Below are 20178 nucleotides of genomic sequence, written 5' to 3'. Positions count from 1 at the left end.
GCAGTGACAAGGGCTGCCCATAGTGTCGCCATCAATATGATTACTTGCAGAAAGCTGTCGTTTATTTTTCTCATTATTATTTTATCCTGAAAGACAAACAGCACTGTTTCTTTCCCGTTCTTCATCTGCTGCTGCCGAAACGATACCTGTTTGCTAATCTGTTTAGTGTTGTGTTCATTGCCCTGAAGTGGGAGGTCTTATTCTGCCTCGTAGAAACAAGGGACAGAGGAGGGCTCCCCAGGGGTAAGGGCCTACCTGCATCCTCTGCCTCACCTGCCCACAGCCAGGAGGACCTCACACCACACCTGCGTCATGGACAGGTTCCAGTGCCCAGGTGAACTGGTCTGGCTGAGAGGAGCCCGGACTTCTGTTCTATCTGGTGGCCCTGCCAGCACCAGGGACCGGCTGGAGGAAGGCGACTGCCTCAGTCTCACTCAGAGGTAAACTCTGATGTGACCTCGAGGGCCAGCCTTCTGGTGCGTTTCCTCAGCAGGGAGTGTGGTTGCAATAGCTAGAAGCATCACAAACTCTACATTTTCAGGTTTTGAAATAGGGCCTTCCTTTGTCCTTTCAACAATGGGCAATTTAAAGGGTTCAAAAAATGGAAAGAGCCCTCTTGGGCCAGTTTTTGGCTCTACTCTGATCCTTGTTGGAGGGGGAGTCTTACTCTAATTCAGGCTCCTTTGAAGAAAAGGGTTATAATATTCAGTGTTATTTCCCTTCTTTGGCTTTATCTCATTGTATAGTGTGTGTGTGTGTGTGTGTGTGTGTGTGTGTGTGTTACACAGTATGAGGCAAAAGGCTGACCGAGGCTTAGAGACACATAGTTGGCAGATAAGATGAAGGCGCCCTGGTCCCGACCCTTGGGAAGACTGGGTGGGGATACATCGTACACTCATCCGTCTGGGATCTGGGCTTGACACCGCTCACAGGACATCACGGCCCAGCACACCCAAGGCCAGCATCAGAGATGGGCCTGATAGCTAGAAGAGGACGTTTGTTCTTAAATGCTAAAAAACCCACAAAGAACAATCTTAGCCCAGGGCTCACCTACCTGCCATTGGCAGGATAGATGATCTGCACTTCCCAGCTGTTTCCTTTTTCCTTTTTTTGGCCACGCCCATGGCATACGGGGGTTCCCAGACCAGGGATCGAACCCTCACTACGGCAGTGACCCGAGCCACAGCAGAGACAACTTCAGATCCTCAACCTGCTGCGCCATTCACCCGCTGTGCCACCAAAGAACCACTATTCTCTTCATTTATGCACGTGATTTCTCGGGAATTGTGGGCCTTTGTCCCATGATCTGTGAGCCCATTAATTAAAGTAGAACGTATTCTGAAAACTGAGTTACCATCAGCACTTTTATCTTCAGCTCTGCTCTTTCTGCCTATAAATTAAAGAATTTTCAGAGTTCCCGTTGTGGCACAGCGGAAATGAATCCGACTAGGAACCATGAGGTTGCAGGTTCGATCCCTGGCCTTGCTCAGTGGGTTAAAGATCTGGTGGTGTTCAGCTCTGGCGTAGGCTGAAGGCTGCAGCTCCAATTAGACCCCTAGCCTGGGAACCTCCACACGCTGTACATGCAGCCCTAAAAAAAATGAAAATAAAAATAATTCCCCTCCCTAGGGTTTAGCCTGGCAGTTTATGGAATGCCACGGAGGCTTGCTGCCCCAGAGAGAATCTGGATGGGCCAACACCCGCGCCAGTTCACGTGGTTCAGCTGTACTAGTGGTTAAAATAGCGAAACATGTCTATAGTGCTTGTAGCTGGCACTCTCCGTCCGGTGCCCCTGCCTCGATCACACACACACACCCCTCTCTCCACAACTCACAGGGGATCTTCAGGACTCTGACCCGGTGCTTCACTCGGCAACTGTTCTGAATTCAATTAAATATTTTGAACATTAGTACAGGGTAACTCTCAGCTGCCACACGGCACGTACACAACTAAATGAACGTCTGGGTGATGCTCCAGTCACGTTCCCCGTGTTCTGTGGCCTTTCAGGCACCTTCTTGTGAGATCTTTCTATGGTCCCTTTGAGGGCCAAGCAGCTGCCCAGTTGCTTTGTCCAGAGAGTCTGCTTGTCCCCCAAGGCAGGTATCAGGAGGTTGGCCCTCAGGCCTGACCAACTTCTTGGTATATTTTAGCCTTAGCCAAGGCTCAGCCCCTGTATTGAACTGACCCTGGAGCTGGATTAAGATGCAAACACTCCCCTGGCCATTTTTCTTTTATGCTTTTCCTGTTATTTTAAAAATGCAGGTGTGGAGTTCCCACTGTGGCACAGTGGGTTAAGAATCTCACCACAGTGGCACAGCTCACAGCAAAGGCGCAGGTTCACTCTCCAGCCTGGCACAGTGGCTGGAAGGACCTGGCGTTGCCACAGCAACATAGGCCGCAGCTGTGGCTCAGATTCAGCCCCTGGCCTGGGAACTTCCATTTGCTGCAAGTGTGGCCACTAAAAAAAAAAAAAATGCATGTGTGTGTGTATTTTTAGTAACCCCACTCCAGCAATACAAAAAAATATTTAGACCAGTCTCACGGCTGAAGAAAAAAAGCACTAAGAACAATGACTGTTTGGGCAGCTAGTAAGAATAATGTCTGCTACTAGAATGGGTGTCACTTATTCTGAATTGGAATGATCATCATTAATTAATTCTTTCCAGTCAGTACCACTGGTTCCCCAAACCACCAATCTGAGAAGTAAATAACTTCCCTAAATGAGAGCTCAGCTGTCTGGGCTCCTCCACACATTTCATTTCCTATAGGAGGTGTGCTGAGGAGTAAGTTCGTTTCCTAGGAAAAATATTTGAGAAACTTAGTCTTCATAAATTAAAAAAAAAAAAAGTTAGTTATTTTATATTCATGTTTGCATTCTGTGGAGACCCAGTTAATGTATCTCAGAAGAAGTCGATGAGAGTAAGTATTCAAGGTGAAATAAAAAGTTTTAGCCTGGAGTTCCCGTCGTGGCACAGTGGTTAACGAATCCCACTAGGAACGATGAGGCTGCAGGTTCGATCCCTGACCTTGCTCAGTGGGTTAAGGATCCGGCATTGCCGTGAGCTGTGATGTAGGCTGCAGACGAGGCTCGGATCCCGAGTTGCTGTGGCTCTGGCGTAGGAAAGTTTTAGCCTGATGGATAACCAAGAGAAGAGGCTCAGGTATTTCTCACCTGCCGGAGGGGAGTTGCTGCAGTTGAGGTGGGTACCTTGGCACCAACACCCAACCAGCTGCACCCAACTTGAGATGAGTTAGAATCAGGGGGAACCAAAGCCGAAACAGAGTTACAGGGTAAGAGCGACCTCCCTTGTTTACTGTCCAGTGTCATTTTCTATTGATTAATCTCAATTACATGTGTGCATTACTTACCTTTTTAAAATGAGAAGCTTGGAGCCAGCCCAAAGAATTCGAGATTCTGAGATCCATGGTCTTCCACTAAAGTATCAGTGTAAGCGTACAACTCACAGGTTTCTGAGCCACAAGCAGTATGAAGGTTTTTCCCCCTTAGCTCTTAAAATGGACATGCTGGAGTTCCCATCCTGGCTCAGTGGTTAACGAATCCAACTGGGAACCACGAGGTTGCAGGTTCGATCCCTGGCCTCACTCAGTGGGTTAAGGATACTGTGTTGCTGTGAGCTGTGGTGTAGGTTGCAGAGGCGGCTCAGATCCCGCGTTGCTGTGGCTCTGGTATAGACTGGTGGCTACAGCTCCGATTAGACCCTTAGTCTGGGAACCTCCATGTGCTGTGGATACAACTCTAAAAAGACAAAAAAAAAAAAAAAGAAAAAGAAAAGAAAAATAAGGACACGTTGTGGGCTATCAATATTTTTCTTAGGCATATTTTCTTTTAAGGGTTAAAATCAGTGGTGTTAAAGGCCAAACTAAAGCAGCGAGTTCATTAAAAACGGAGAATTAAGTCCGTTGATAGAAGAAAGTCCTCGCGCACATACATATGCCTCTCGCTTGGCGTATAACCAAGCTGTTTCAGTTCAATAGCGCCACCTAGCATCCAGATGTGGAACCCTAGGACCTGATATTTTCCTGTTTTCTTCTTCCTCCTACTTGGGGACCTGAAGGCTCAGGTGTCCAGTCATTTTCCCTCGTATTTTAAATATTTTCCCTCACCAACATTACGTTAGTATTCATTTTCAACTGGTTTCCATCGCAAATGTAAACACTGCAGCCACCGAAGAGAATTTACTAGACTTTTGTGGGCTGTCTTGAGAATCTGGCCACCAACTACTACAAAGGAGAAATTTACGTAATTCCAAACAAATGACTTCCGTACTAACTTTGAGGATTTAAGTTCATTCATAAATTGAGTGTTTTTTTAAAAAAAAACCTTTGACTTAAATATTTTTATACATAGTGGTGATAATAGAGTACAAATTTAAGTATTATTTTAAACTAGGCATGAATGATAATTAGACCTCCCATTAAGAGGACAGTCGTGTACTCTTGGAGATCATTTGCATTGCAGAATTCAAATATGGGGATATGTCCATAGAAAATTTAAATTGGCCTCTTATTCATAAAAAACTGTTATTCTTTAATGAAAGAACACTGGGCTGGGAGTTAGGAGAGACTTCTAGTTCTCTTTCTGTAGTGGTTCTGCCCACAGGACCCAGAGCAAATGCAGCTTTGGGTGGCTGATGCCTAGTGCCTGGAGTATTGATGCTAAAGTATCATATGAAATGTTTTAAGGCTCCTCTTTCTACCTTCTGGTGGTTAGCACAATTACAGGGTGCTTCCCCCCCCCCCCACAATCCTTCTAGGAAGTCCTCACTGCCTTTGTAATTCCCAGGTTTAGTTATGGAGACTTTCGCCACCTAGAGGCCAGGACGAATCCTGGCTGGAGGGTCGTTGCTTCAGAATCCACTCTTCCCTAAGCCAGGGATCCCAGCTCACTCTCTGTCCATCCCTGTCTCCCCACACCATACGCCTTTCTCTAGAGGAGACAGGATATCATCATGGTTAGAGCACAGGGTCTGGAGAAGACAGCATGGGTGTTAAACCCCTCCTCCGATTAACCATGTGACCAGAGGTGAGGTGTTAGTAACCCCTGTACCCTTCAGTCTCTCCATCTGCACAGATGCATAAACAATACTATCGATTTCATAACGTTATTGTGAGACCTACCCGATCATCTAAAGCGCTTAGGCCAGAGCGTAACATATGTTAAATGTTCAGTAATCAGCTATTAGCGTGTCAACCACATGACAGGAGAGAGACAGGGCCCATGTCTGTGGGGAGCTAGGACTTCAGCTCTCTCTGTAACTTCTATGTGAAAAAAAAAGAAAGTGTGGAGGGGAGATGAAGGGAGGGAGAGAGAGAAAAGAAGAAAAAATGAAAATGATGACCCTTCTCTTACTTCATCTGTAAAAGCTGACCTATGTCTGCAAGATCACGTGCTTTTAAGAAATAGCATTTCTGACTTGGAAGGAGCAGAACAGTTATATTCTGGCCAATATCTTATTCTGGAAACAATCATAAGGAATAAGTTTAATGGAAATATACTATAATGTCATGCTCAGGGGCTGAAAAAAAATACCATCCAAGTGACTGAGGATTTTTTTTATACCTAAACTCTTATCAGAAATATCAGAGTTAAATTTTCAACTTTAAATGAAACCCACGGTTGAGATGTGATTGGGACCAGTTACCATTAACTGGAGCTGAATGTTGAATATTTCAGACTTTTATGTATCATTTTATTTAGTAGATATAAGATGGGTGTCCAACAATTTAATTGAGGTCTTCATTTTAATTAAGACCTTAAAAATCGGTGCTTGAAAACCTTTATTTTCCAAGTGCAGAAAGAATTACATACTGCAGAACCCCCTGTAATTAATTAAACTGTCCAGCAGGTGGCAGTGTCTCTCCATTTTCTTGAGGAAGTACCTGTGGTTTCCTAACAGCTTGCATCTGCAGATAGGAGTTTCACAGAATGCTTGAACACAGAGGAACAGTTATGCCCATTTTGGGGCCTAAAACTGGGATCATGTCAAAAAGATTCCAAGTACAAATGATTGCAGAAGTCCAGAGTTCTTTTGGACTTATAGGAGAGCCAATGGAGTCAGAAAGGGGGGTATGGTTTATAGTCAAATAAGTTTGTGTGGGTTAAAAAATATATATACTATCAGTTTTGGTTTTATATAAATCACCCATCATTCTACAATGATTTTATTAAACATGCTGTTTTTCATCTTTTATTTCTGTTTTTATTGCCCACTTCTTACTACTTTTGTACAACAAGCCCCAAAAATATTATGGAACCTCGCAGGGATACAACTGATGGTCTGGAGAAATTCAGACTATCTACAGACACCAATGAAATTGTTTTAAAAACTCAATTATCATTTATAAAACGAGGACCGCACTCTGTTATTGGTTCATCTATCATCCATATTCTCTATAAAGATTTGTTTTTCACCACTCATCTCCTAGGCTCAGATTCGAAACATGTCGGTACTGCATTTTGTGTGTGTGTGTGTGTGTGTGTGTGTGTGTGTGTGTGCATCCATTCATGTTCAAACAACTAAACTCCTCCCTATGCAGCAGTGGCATCTGAGCACATAGCCTTACAACAGAAAATCAACAGCAGCTACTAAATAACAATAATTCACATAGCAATGTGCAGTTTATAAAGCACTTGCATATAGAGGACCTCATGTGACTCTTACACAAATCCTCTGAAGCTGAAGAAGACACAGTCTTTATCTCATTTTCTAAATGAGGAAGCTGAGAATCAAAGAGTAGAACGGCTTGCCCCCAGTTAGCCAGTCCTAAGAGCCCGCAGTGATTCCAGCTTCTGTCCCCAGAACCGCCACAAACTCCATCAACCTGTGACCCTCCTAAGATCCTTTGTATTGAATCACTAATGCAGAAGTTACTGGGTAGTAAGTGCTTTTACTTATCTTAAAAAGAAAATCTAGGAGTTCCTATTGTGGCCCAGTGGGTTAAGAACCCTGCTAGTTTCCATGACGATGCGGTTTGATCCCTGGTCTTGCTCAGTAGGTTAAGGATCCGGCGTTGCCACAAGCTGTGGCATAGGTCACAGATGCGGCTCAGGTCTGGTGTTGCCTTGGCGGTGGTGTGGGCCGGCAGCTGCAGCTCCGATCTGACCCCTAGCCTGGGAACCTCCATATGCCGCAGGTGTCTATAAAAAGGAAGAAAAAGAAAGAAAATCTATAGGAGTTCTTTTGTGGCACAGCAGGTTAAGGATCCAGCATTGTCATTGTAGCGGCTTGGATTAGATCCCTGGTCCAGGAACTCCCACTTCCGTGGGTGCAGCCAATAAATAAATAAATAAATCTATAGATGATTCAACATATGGTGTGACTTTATAGAAATACTCCCCAAAATATTTCTCTTTTGTGAAGACTAATATTTCAGTAGCAGGTGGAACCTGCAAACACTAGAAAAATTCAACGAACACTTTAGACAAATGTTTAAGTGTCTGCAGTACACACTCCAGTCTTGGGAAACAGCCGTGTAAAGATAAAGGAAACTATATCTGGCCTGAACGCCCTCATCAACAGGGCCGGAGAGGCGCTTCCTATTGGAGATGTTTGTGCCGGGCCTTGAAGGGTAGCTGTTTGCGGTGGATCTGGAAGGGGGCATGGTGGGCGGGAAAGTATGACATGATTGCAAGCCCACAGGGGTGACGGCGCGGGAGCACTGGCGTTCGGAAGGCTGAGGGGCGGGCCGCCCACCTTGGCGCTGGCCTGCTGACCCTGCCTCTTGGAGCTGAGCCCCCAGTTCCTCACAGCCCAGTCACCTTGCTGCGCAGACAGTCCTGCCCATGGCAGGAAAAGCATCCGCAGCCTTAGATCTCTGTGCGGTGCAGCCTGGAACTGAATCACTCGTGCCCACCCCAGAGCCAGTGGCCAAGCGACGTTGCCAGAGGGCCGTGTGTCACCCCCACCCCCCAGGTTCCCTGCCCTCTGCCAACCCTGAGCACCACCCAGGGGCCCTTCCCTTCTTAACTGTGTCTCAGGGACACTGCCAGCTTCCCAAGTCCCTCAGGCCAGGCTTCTTCCTCTTGGCTTTGCTTTCAGTTTCTGCACCTAAGACCCTGGCACCCGCTGGGCCTGGGGTAGCTCATTGGCTCCAGTTGGCCCTGCCCGGTCCCACCAGGGGGCCGACCACCCATCTCCAGGCCCATCTACTGCCCTGCCCGACCCCCTAGAGGCCCCTCTGCCCACCAGCATGGCCTCCCCTCCCATCACCAGTCACTCCCTGACTCAAGGGTGAGCTGGCTGTGCTCTGGACGCTGCCTCTGTCTTCCTGGCCTCCCTCCCTGGGAGCCCTTGGGAGCGTCCGTGCAGAAGCTTCCCCGAGTCCCCACCTCCCACGCCATGCGCCCTGGGAGATCTCGTCTAGGTCCCAGCCTCATCTTCTGGAGAACCCCAGATACCCCCCAGTGTGGCCAGGCGTGGGGTGTGCAGTTTTCTGTCTTATGATTCATTTCCCCAGACGAGAAGCTGGCTCATGGCATCTGGGCGTGTGGTGGAGGTACCAGCATTCTTCTGTGTTTAGAGGTGAATTTCTTCTCCTCGGGAATGTGAGCACTTCTACTTTGAACAGTTTTGAGTCGAACTGGACAGTAATATGCTTTGCATGGAGTAAGAGTATTACTAAGGGTGGAATTAGTCACCACGAGTTTCAATTTTTGGACTCTCGTGGTAACTCTGCAAAGATGAAGATCTCCTAAAGCCTGGGCAAAGAAGATTGGAGACCTTCCCCAGAGGGTGGCAGTTGATCTTTTTCTTAAAGGCCCTGGGTGCTCCCTGCTCTTCCATGCCCCAAATGCCAAGGTCCCTACCCACCGCAGGGACTGAGGTGGTGCTGCAGAAAGAGCCCTGTGGAGAGAGCTGCAGAGCTGTCTTTGTGCCCTTGGCTCACAGCCTTGCCTCGCTGACATTCTTTGCTTATAAAGTGTACCCCCAGCTGCGGCGCAGTACAATCCTTACCCATTTTGCGTGACTCAACATTTTACAATAGAAGCTTCTATTTTTGTTCAACTAAATCTTGTTCAAATAAAACTATCGTTTCCTGTCTGTATTTTTTTTTAATATCTCAGACATTTTTATCAACATATAATGTCCTAGCTTTTCACCTCGTGCCAATGGTATTGGACTATGAGAAAACACAGGAAAAATGCGACTAAGCCTGTACACAGAAACCTGCAGTATTCAGTGGTTTCTTGTGAGCAGTTTATTTCATTGTTCACAAACCCATAGAGAAATCAATCAAATTCTCCATGGATGAGAGCAGGAAAGTTTTGCTTGTTGAGTGGGAGTTTCAGATACTCTGACTGGCAAGTCTCACCTCCCCAGTCTTCACATGAAGCTTCTCAGTCTTTCTGTTGCCTTGTCATAGCCAGCCACTACCAGAGCTGCTTTTCAAAACACGTTTGCCTGGAATTTCACCTTCCTATTTTTCAACTATAGTTTATACATTAAAGTAGCATGTGTCCATAATGAAAAATCAAATAGTACCAAGGACATAGAATGAAAAGCAGTCGTTTCCTATTGCATCCTTCTCCATCACAAAGTCGTTGTGCAGAGGCAAACACTCTGAACAGACTTAGCTGTTTTCTTCTGCTCATCACCGCACGAATTATAACTAGTAAAGCACAGGCTTGTTGTACTTTTATTGTTTTGTTGTCTTGATTTGTTTATTTGAAGCACTGTATAGTTCTCTAATTCCACCACTCTGATCTCTTCTTCCCGCCCGGCCCTTGCCCCCGCCTCTTACAAATGTGGCTGTATCCCCATTTAACGTAGACTTACTTAATGCTGATCCAAGTGGTACACCACCATCTTGTTTCATTTCTTGTGTAATTTATGGCTTTCCCTCGAATTGATTATCGCCTTGGTGTTTTTTGATTTGTTTAGATCTATTTATACCTATCGATTTTCCTATGTGCCATGAGCTCTGCTGTGTCAGTATTACTTTTGCTGTCTTTTCACTGTTGTTATCAGATAAGTATATCCATTCTGTTTCCCACCCCACCTCATCCCAGGACCACTCCCCTCCTCCCCACCCAGAGCTCTAATTTCCTGCTTCAGTGTGAGCCAGTGGCTCAGAGGCTCCCTGCACAGCAACTTCCCTTTACCATTTTATGGAATGTTTTGTACCCCCGGTCTCCTGAATCCCTCATATTTTATTTCTGGACTTAATAACTCATTTCACTCCAAGATACTCTCAAGGTGCTTCCTGATAAAAGGTACACGGGTAAATTCTTGGAGTCGTTGCATGTCTGAAGAGCTCAATGTTCTTCTCGCTCCTGTGATGGCCTGTTTGGCTGGGGATGGATTTCTTCACACCCATGCCCAGTCTTCATACCTGCATTCCATCTCCCCCTTTGTTTTCTCTGACTTCGTCGTTCCCTCTCGAGAGCCTTCCTCTTACTCCTTTAAGGAAAATTTACAGCCGCATGCCTCGGTGTGCTGTGTATTTAATAGATATGTTTAAACTGAAAACTCATGTTTTGGATTTCTGGGTATTTTTCTTATGACCCTTCTTTCATAATGTTATCACCCCCGTTTTCTCTCCTTCGTTTCTGGAATGCTGTTGGTCAGATGTTTCAACCCCTAGATGCATCCTCTGTGTGTGCTTTATTAGCTTTTCCTCTCTTAATGTCCATTTCTTCAACTTTTTCTCTCTGGATGAATTCCTCAATTTGTATTCCTTCAATTCAAGTACTCTTTTTTTTTAATCTTCATTTTTTCTTTTTGCATAATAATCATGTTCTTGTTTATTGCATACAACCTCACCTTCAATCTCTGAAAACTACACAGTGTTTTTTTTTTTTAAGTGTTTTCATCTAACATTTTCTCTGTTTACTCCAGGCTCTTTTTAATGGTTTTCATTGGTTTGGGCCTCGTTTTCAATCCAAAGTTTCTCCTCTGGTGATTTTTGTCAGAACTCCTCTTTGAGGATGAGACACTAAAGAGCTCCTTGAAAGTGCTGTGCAGGAGGGGAGGCTTATCAGCGCATGGATGCGCTTGGAATGATCAAACAGCAATAGGAGTTTCAAGGAACATTTGCTAGTGATTTCAGGTCTTCTTTTGTCTCTGGAGTTGATTCCATTTCCCCACTGAAGAATTCTCCAAACGTCTGCTTGGGGGATGGGCAGTGAGGTGGGGGTGGAGGTGCAGGACACATGTCTGATTGCTGGTGTGGGACCCGGAGCCAAAGGTCTGCATTGGGGTACCATTCACTTCTTTGTTCTCATTGGAGCCTATGCTCTCCTTTCTCTCCTCAGGGTTAGCCAATCAGTCGGGAGCCGCTGCCCAAATGCTTAGATCGTCTGCCTCTAGGCAGTGGAGATGGGGAAAGAGGCTTTGCGGGATACTTGGCTGTATGCAGATATGGAGCCCAACTGCTTGACCCTCAGACCACCTGCCTTGTGCCCAGCTTTCCCACCTGGGCTACCTGGTGCCACTACCTGCAGGCTGAGCTGACACTGATGTATGTCCCCCCTCTGCCACACCCAGGGCACTCCTCCAACTGCTTTCCATCTTCCAGATATTAGTGGAGGTCTTTCTTCCATTGACATCCTTCTCCAGTTCTTCATCCTTGTGATCTTGCAATCTTTTGATAAACTCATTATCCTGTGCTGTCATTTTAGTGAGGTTTTCGAAGCGGAGGTATTGAAATTATGTCATCAGCCCCCTGCATTTGGCTGAGAATGTCCTAACTACCTGACCTTTGAGGCTCTACACTAGTTTTGTTTTTATAGCTCCTATCTGGGTCTCTTATACATGTTTCTTTTCTTTTCTTTTCTTTTCTTTTTTTTTTTTTAAGGCCGCACCCACAGCATATGGCAACTCCCAGGCTAGGGTTCAAATCGGAGCTACAGCCAGATCTGAGCTGCATCTTTGACCTACACCACAGCTCACGACAATGCCAGATGCTTAACCTTCTGAGCGGGGCCAGGGATCGAACTCCCATCCTCATAGACACTAGTCAGATTTGTTTCCACTGCGCCACAGTGGGAACTCCCTGTTGTACATGTTTCTTTCGAGGGACGTCTGCAGAGCTGTGATGTGACTCGGGCTCCCATAGCACTGCCCTCTGCATCAGTATCTTGGGATTGCAGTACTGATGAAATTTTGAAAGCAAAACAAACAAAAACAAGGTCCCCTAATGGTAATTTATTAGTTAAACCCCTTAGGGTTTTTTCTGACTCATATTTGCTATGATGGGGCTCCAAATTACTACATTTTTAAAAATTACCTGGAACACAGATCAGGGCCATATTGGAGATTTATTTGATGGGAGAGAATATAAATTACAAGAACCGGTAAAAAGGCACTCCCATGGGAGTCCTGTTATGGCTCAGTGGTAATGAACCCAACTAGTATCCATGAGGACACAGGTTCAATCCCTGACCCCACTCAGTGGGTTAAATATCCAGTGTTGCCGTGAGCTGTGGGTCGCAGATGTGGCTCAGATCCCGCCTTGCGGTGGCTGTGGCGAAGGCCAGCGGCTACAGCTCCGATTAGACCCCTAACCGGGGAACCTCCATATGCCATGGGTGCGGCCCTAAAAAGACAAAAAAGAGGAGACCGTCTCATGGTCAGAGGAATCCCTGACCATCCAAAGATGCCATTCCAACCTGACTTGGCAGAAACATGCGCCTCCATTTCCTGTGCTGTCCGTGTCGTGTCCGTAATCTGATTCGAGGACACTGACAAAGGTTATCTCAAGCCTGGAGAGTCGAGGGCTGCGATCCGTGAACTCCGTCCACCCAGGACCAGGGGAAAAAGCAGCCCCTGAGAGGCTTTCTCGGCAGCAGCTGCTTTAGTAGCAGTAGCAGCGGCTCATATAACAAATGTTTCATGACGAAGGCAAACAAAAGCCAGCTCTGAAATTCCAGCCACGCCATGTCCAAGCCAGTTCAAAATCGTATAACCACTCCGTTCGAGTTTTTTCCCGTCTCTAAATGCATTCCATATGAGCCGTGGTGTGGGGACTGCTGGGATCGCCTGCATTCACTCAGAGGGCTGTTTGTAAAGCCCAGACTGAAAGGAAAGTAAGTCAGTGGGAAAACAAACTCAAGGAGAACACGGAGACTCAGGTGTGGGAGGTGTGTTTGCCTTCCCCAGCCAGGCATGCCCCCTGGAATGGGGCTGGAGGCTGGAATTCTTTACCCTAACTCCCCCCTCCCCACCCCTTGGAGGCCTGGAAGCAGGACTGTGCTCCGGTGGGGCCCCTGGGTCTGCATTGGCCTTGGCCGTGGCTGAACACCACTTCTCAAAGTGTGGTCCGAGGACCGAGGCCAGCCCGGAAGCTGCTCACTACTAGCCCATGATGAGATGAGGTGGCAATTGAAACTTTGATGGTAATTTGGCATGGCCCTGATTATTTGTTAATCACTCCTTTTTATTGTAGCTTACAAAAGTATCCATCTGAGAGGGGGGACGGGGGCAAAAATCAGAGCTCTTTCGAGCAGGGGTGTTGTAGACTCTCCCGCTGGCTTGGGCTGCCCAGGTTGGCAAGTTGCAAGGCCATACAGTCAGCAAGACCAGCCCTAAGGCATTTGGGGTTTATGAGGCTCCATGATTCTTCCACGTGGTTTTGCCTTCTTGGCTTCAAAACTCAAGCTGCTGTTCCACAGCTGTCACCAAACATCCAAACTCAAGAAGTGACACTTTGAAAGGCCGCCTTCCTAAACCTGGTGCCTTGAGCTAAAACCTTTAAAAGTGGAAAGAATAAGACTTTTACACTTAGCAAAGTACCTTCAATTTATGTTGTCTCACTTCTTCCGCACAACCTGGTTAAGTTGTGTTGTAGGTTGGATTGTGTCCCCTCAAAAGGTGTTGAAGTCCTAACCCCATGTATCTGGAAACGTGACCTTATTTGGAAATAGGGTCTTTGCAAATATAATCATGTTACGATGAGGTCCTTTGGGGTTAGGATGGACCTAAATCCAAGGACTGGTGTCCTTATAAGGAGAGAAAGATTCAGAGACACAGGGAAGAAGAAGGCCACATGAAGGTAGAGGCAGAGATTGGAATTATGTTGCCACAAGGCAAGGATGCTAAACTCATCAGCAAGGATAGTCAGAAAGTAGAAAGAAACAGGGGAAAAATGGGGGGGGGGTTCCATTGTGCTGCAGCAGAAACGAATCTGACTGGTATCCACGAGGATGCAGGTTTAATCCTGCCTCGCTCAGTGGGTCTGGGATCCGGCATTGCCATGAGCTGTGGTGTAGGTAGCAGATGAGGCTCAGATCCCGCGTTGCTGTGGCTGTAGTGTAGGCCAGCAGCTGCAGCTTCAATTCAGCTCCTAGCCTGGGAACCTCAATATGCCATCGATGTGGCCCTAAAAAGTAAAAAAAAAAAAAAAAAAAAAAAAGAGAGAGAGAGAGAGAAAGAAATAGGAAAGATTCTTGAGGTTTCAGAGGGAGCATGGCCCTGCTGACACCTTGACTTTGGACTTCTGACCTGTCCAAAGGATACATTTCTAGTTTTGCTTTGGGGGACACTGCACCCATGGCATACAGAAGTTCTTGGGCCAGGGATCAAATCCAAGCTACAGCTGAGACCTACACCACAGCTGCAGTAACGCTGGATCCTTCATAGCACCACAGCAGGCACTCTCATTTCTGTTGTTTTAAGCCACTCATTTATGGTAATTTTATGGCAGTCCTAGGAAACTAATACAAGTAGTAAAGCTCATCTCATTTCCTTACATTTCAACCAACAGTGAAGGAGGGTACCCTTTTCTCCATGCCCTCCTCTCCAGCATTTGTTATGTGTAGACTTTTAATGATGGCCATTCTGACTGGTGTGAGGTGGTACCTCACTGTCGTTTGGATTTGCAATTCTCTAATAATCAGTGATGTTGAGCATCTTCTCAGCCTATTGGCTGTTAGTATGTCTTCTTTGGAGAAATGTCTATTTAGGTCTTCTGCCTATTTTTCAATTGGGTTGTTTTTTTATTTTTGAGTTGTATGAATCGATTGTATATTTTGGAGAATAGGCCCATTCTCTGGGTTGTCGTCTCATTTTCTCCCATTCTCTGGGTTGTCGTCTCATTTTTTTTTTTCTTGCAGTTTCCTTGGCTATGCAAAAGCTGTTGAGTTTAATTAGTTAGTCCCACAGTTTATTTTTGTTTTATTATCATTATTCTAGGAGGTTGAGCAAACAAGATGCTGCTGCAATTTATGTCAAAGATCTTTCTGCCTCTGTTTTCTGTAAGTTGCTTTTTAAATAGAGCATTGAAGCAAGTTTTATTCCATGAGTATATCAAATAGTTTCATCGTAGAATTTTAGTTTTCTTGTGTCTGATTCTTTGTGTCCATTATTTTAATCTGATTTTTATTTGTAGTCTTAATACTTTTCCTGAAAAGTATCTCCAGCAGATAAGCACCATAAAAATAAAATCTTATTTTTGGAGTTCCCACTGTGGTGCAGTAGGTTAGGAATCCAGCTGCCAGAGGCTCAGGTCATTGTGGAGGTGCCGGTTCGATCCCCAGTCTGGTGCAGTGGGTTAAAGGATCCAGCACTGCTGCAGCTGCCTTGTAGCTCACAGCTATGACTCCAATTCAGTCCCTGGCCTAGGAACTTCCATATGCTGTGGATGTAGCCATAAAAATAAATAAATAAATCTTATTTTTTTAAGTAGGTCAATCAGTGAAAGACCTTCTCTTTAGTCTGCAGGCATCCTTTTGAGGAAGGTGTGTCCCTTTCCTGGGTGCTAACAACTCAGCTCCATGGCAGTTTTTAAGGGCTCAGAAGCATCCTGGTAAAGGCTCCCAAGGCCTCTTCTTACCAGATTCTTTTTCCGTGACCTGAATACGTTTTTCAGCCGTCTCACTAACATGCTGTAGTAGAGATGTTCTTTGACCCAATGAATGAATTATGCCCAACATTCCTCTTGCTCTGGGATCCTGTCTCTGATGGTCCCGTAAAGCCTCGTGGGGAACAGTTGTACAGAAATGTCACCTACTTTGGTAAAACATAAGTAGAGCCCATCATTCCCAGGAAGGAAATTTCCTGATGAGGAGAAACAACTGGGTCACTGGTTTAACAAACACCGATTTCGCACTTGCTACGCATGGGCCAGGCAGCATGTGAGCGCTTTATACACATTAACCCATTTGATAGTCGTGAGACTTATCTCTGTGGCTGAGTTCCTCCTTGCACTGCGGCCTCTGTGCTCCACTCTGGGAAGGGTTGTGCCCACCTGGTTTAATAGCAGGCAAAGAAAGCTTCCCCTTGGACCTCCAGCCCAGTGAGCTAGATCTGGTCCTGCAGGAGAGCAGAGAGAAAGGCACAGAGATAGGAGCATAAACCTGGATAATTTGGCTGCTGACTCTTTCTGGCATCCCAAGGTTCAGAGCCAAGGAAAGACCTGGGGCTGGGACATTCCTGCAGCGGGGCCCCTAGTCCATGCTCCTTGCTCTTGTGGAGGGTGTCTCCCTCTTCCTGGGGAGCCCCATTCCCCAGCCTTCAGGTCCGTCCTGAAGACCATCCGCAATGATGGAGAGTATTGCTCGTGGTCTCTGGACATTGGGAAATGCACGAACCACAGTCTGGAAGCCTCTTCAGGGGTCGTTCCCTCCCATACCTAGAGACCCAGGTCCCTCTCTCACTCGTGCTTCACCATGGCCAGAATGGACCTTCCTCACTGTGAGCAAAGGGAGTCTCTCTTCTGCATCCTCCTGCTGCATCCTTCTAGTTAAATCGCCCCCCACCCCCGCCCCGGTGCCTGCCTCCAGCCTTCCAGGACCCCTGGATGCCATTCCTATACCCTGAATTGCCCTCTCTGTGCTCATAGACCTTGCCACCTGAAGCAGCCTCTTTAAAAAAGACCCATGGTTTGTGGCACACTCCCTCAGAGTCCTGATAAATAATTCTAGATGTGGGAAGGGATTAACAGCTGACAGTAACACAACTTGTGCTGCCCAGGGCCATTTCTAACAATCACGACAATAGCAGTAACTCCTAGAACCGTGCTTTGCACATTGTGAATATTCAACAAAAAGTTATGGAATTAATATTGAAAGCATTCTGTGTGGACTTTCTAATTTCATCCTCAGAACACCCCAATGGCGTAGGCACTTTCATTATTCCCATTTTACAGATGAGTACACTGAAGAATAAAGAGATATAGATGACATCCCTATTTTGTGAGGAGATTCCTTAGAAAATGATCATTTCACTTGCATTCTGTTATATATAAAGTCAACGTGATTTTAAAGAGCTTTTCAGAAGGAGCTGTGTTGCTTTATTCATCTCAGTTGAGTGCACTGGCAATAAAAGGAGAGGATGTGACCGTCAGTTGGTCATTAAGCCAATTCATTATTTTACGTCTTTGGCACTTCTTTCCATTATCACATCAGCAACTGGGACAGAGGCTGAGATCTTGATTGCCTTGGCATGTGGTAATAGGCTGTTTATGCCAGTCGCTCACCCTAGGTCCTGAGCACCAGGATTCGGAACGTAACCACCGCACACCCTGCTGCCTGTGGTTTAATGGGCTCCTCCTGCGGCTGTTAGTCCACTTCAAGGGAGAAATTGTTCATGGCAAATCCAAGCATGGGCCAGGCTGCGACGAACAAGGGCTTTTTGTAGAGGTGTGGGTTTCCACGAGCACCAGAAAACCATACCATTTCGAGGACTATCTGTTCTGCCCATAGGAATGGTTCTTAACCTGAAATAAACACCACGTGGTTTTCAGGGACTCCTTACACTGGCCCATCCCCAGCCAATCAGTATGAAAATATCTGGTGTGCCTGCCTTTTTTTCTGGAAGCAAAGTACTTTCAGATTTGCACAGATGTTCCCAACGCCCCCAAACAGTGAAAATCCCAGTCTAGGTGTAAGGCCAGCTCCACAGGCCTCCCACGCTCGCGTTCCACACCCGCCCTTTCCAATGGCTGGGCTCTGGGAGCGCCTGCTCACTGGCCCCATGCCCATCCAGCTGGACTGGAAGCCCTACCACAGAAGAGCAAGGCCCATGGGCGTGAGTCTTGACACAGACAGGCCTGGCCTGATGGGGAATGACCAGAAGGACCATTGAACTGGCCTGGTGGACTGAGCTCGGCCATCTTCTTTGGAGCCAGAATATAATATCCAGCTCATGCTCCAAGTGGTGACGAAAGCTTGTGTTTGTTCAGGGCAATTTCCGGCTCGGCCCCACACCTAGACTTCCACGTTACAGCGTAGAATATTGTCTGCCTAACTATAATAGGGCATGTGAGCTTGTTCCTGGCATCGACCGTGGACGATTAGCTTACTTTCACCAACCCAGAATCAGTCCCCATGGCTATCAACAAAGACCCCACAATTCCCAGAGTGTCTATAAGCAGATACCAAACCACATGTGTTATTAGTCTTGATCTTAGACCGTATTACCATTAACTTTGCTTTGGTTGAAAGTGGGCCCCATCATATTGTTAAAATAAAGTTTCACAGCTTTTAAGTGATGAGGGTACGTCACTTTTAAGATGTTTTTCCAGAAGAAAAGGTTAAATCCCAAATACATTTTTGGCTGAAGCGTTGGTTTTAATCGTGCAGAGTCAAAAACTGTAACTAAATTCCTCATAAAACTGAAATCAGTTTCATGAGGGTTCTGCTACACAGTTCCCTCTGTTCAGCCCAAGATTCCTGCTAGTCCCTAACCCTTAAGAAATATTAGCAGATGCTTTTAAAGTGCCAATATTTTTCCATTTAAAAAGACTCTGTTGTCAGTATCTGACTTCTCTTGACATACGGTAGCTTTTTGGGGGCCCCAATTATGGTTTCGTGGTTATAGACTCCTCTTTTCTCTGACTCTCTAGGATCCAAATAATCACCTACATCTACAGTTTTTACCTTTCTGGGTTTTGTTTTCCAGAGGTGATGACGGTGGGTGGGAGTGTTATCCGAATTCTGAATCCATAGGTCAGACTTAAGAGTAAACAAGGCTAGTGGCTTCCACGTCTCATCCAGCCATGGGATGTCTTGGTAACGTGGCATCTGCTACATGCCTGTGGCTCCAGCTCAATACCACCAGGGACAGAAGGCTGGGCCCCACTGAAGGGCAGTAACACATCTGGAGTGCTCCTCAGACGGATCCAAGTCGTTTTCCAGTTCGCCCAATAACGTGCTCAGTAGTCTGATGTTTTGGACACAAACAGCCAAAACTTCTTCCAATAACAAGTGCTGTGGGTATCAGATTAAAGTGGGGCAGGAAACGCTTGCAAGAAGGAATCCACCCAAAATAAAAAGACCAACATGCCAGCATCAAAGCCTTAGTGTTTTGTTTTGTCGTACAAAGTGGAAAAGAATCTTACCCCCTAGTGAGCACACATGGCTGAAATAATCGATGTCTCATGTCTCATCGACCGTGTGCCCAGTTCTGTAAGTTGAGAAGTACCATTCCTTAGGATAAGTGTGTCTAACCCGGTACTGTCTTCAGATTCAGAGAGATTTGGGAGTGCTGAGCTTGAGGCCCAGGGCAAAGTCTTTAGATAAAGGGTGGATGCCTGGACAGGGCTTTTCCCATTGTTAAGAGGTATCGTTAGCTCTTGGGCCTCAGAAACCTGTGTGTTTGAAGTTCATCTCTGTTTTTGTGAAGCTGGTCTCTTTCTGGGGTGCTTTTATGTTCCTTATTTTCTTATAAGTTTCGCTTCATTTTTTAGTAAATTTCTTAATTTCTCTCTTTTTTACTAAAGATTCAGTACTATAGAGGAATAAGGGAAACGGATTTATTTGGTCCACAAACTTGATTCAATGTCCCAAGCATGCTTTTGAGCACCTGCTATGTACCCGACCTTGCTGGGCACAGAACTCACTCACAGGAAAGTGACTTCTTGATGCAGGTGAGGGTCCCAGGGGGGCCCCTCCCCAGGATGGGCGTGACTCTCTTGTCCAACCAGGGACAAAGTGCCAGGAGATGCCAGACTGGGTGGCCCCAAATGATTCCAGTGCAGTGTGGTCACCTCACACCCCAAGGAGCTCCCTCCTGGGGTTGAAGGACTGAGCTTATAGTCAACCAGAGTCTCTGAGAGACAGCAGTGGGGTCTTCTAGTTATCCGCTTGTTGTAATCACCTTTGTGAGTTTTCATGTTTTATTGGAATGGAGATAGAGTCCACTATGGCTCCACCATTTTGCCAGTCACCCAAATTGGGAAGCTCCAAGTCCTTTCAATTATAACTAAAGGGAACCATCC

General features: G+C 46.2%; 1 protein-coding gene across 6 annotated transcripts in view; it reads left to right on the top strand.

Annotated features, from left to right (window-relative positions):
- Positions 1 to 20178, top strand: part of UST (uronyl 2-sulfotransferase) — a 439470-nt gene that overhangs the window by 390722 nt on the left and 28570 nt on the right. The window contains exon 8 of one of the 6 annotated variants that reach the window (XM_021087004.2): positions 8479 to 14395. The exons of the other annotated variants lie outside the window; for them this stretch is intronic. Within the exon in view, the coding sequence (XP_020942663.1) occupies positions 8479 to 8570 (92 nt within the window). The 3' untranslated portion in view covers positions 8571 to 14395. Of the gene's footprint in view, positions 1 to 8478; positions 14396 to 20178 lie in introns of those variants that run through there. 6 annotated transcript variants of the gene reach the window in all.

This window comes from Sus scrofa, chromosome 1, assembly GCF_054392235.1.
Source record: "Sus scrofa isolate SSC_HxYL_T2T_F1_AM1 chromosome 1, Sscrofa_HxYL_maternal_Yorkshire_Landrace_v2.0, whole genome shotgun sequence".
Classification (NCBI taxonomy): Eukaryota; Metazoa; Chordata; class Mammalia; order Artiodactyla; family Suidae; genus Sus; species Sus scrofa.
The sequence above is the reverse complement of the archived record's forward strand: the minus strand, read 5'-3'. Positions and strand labels throughout refer to the sequence as shown.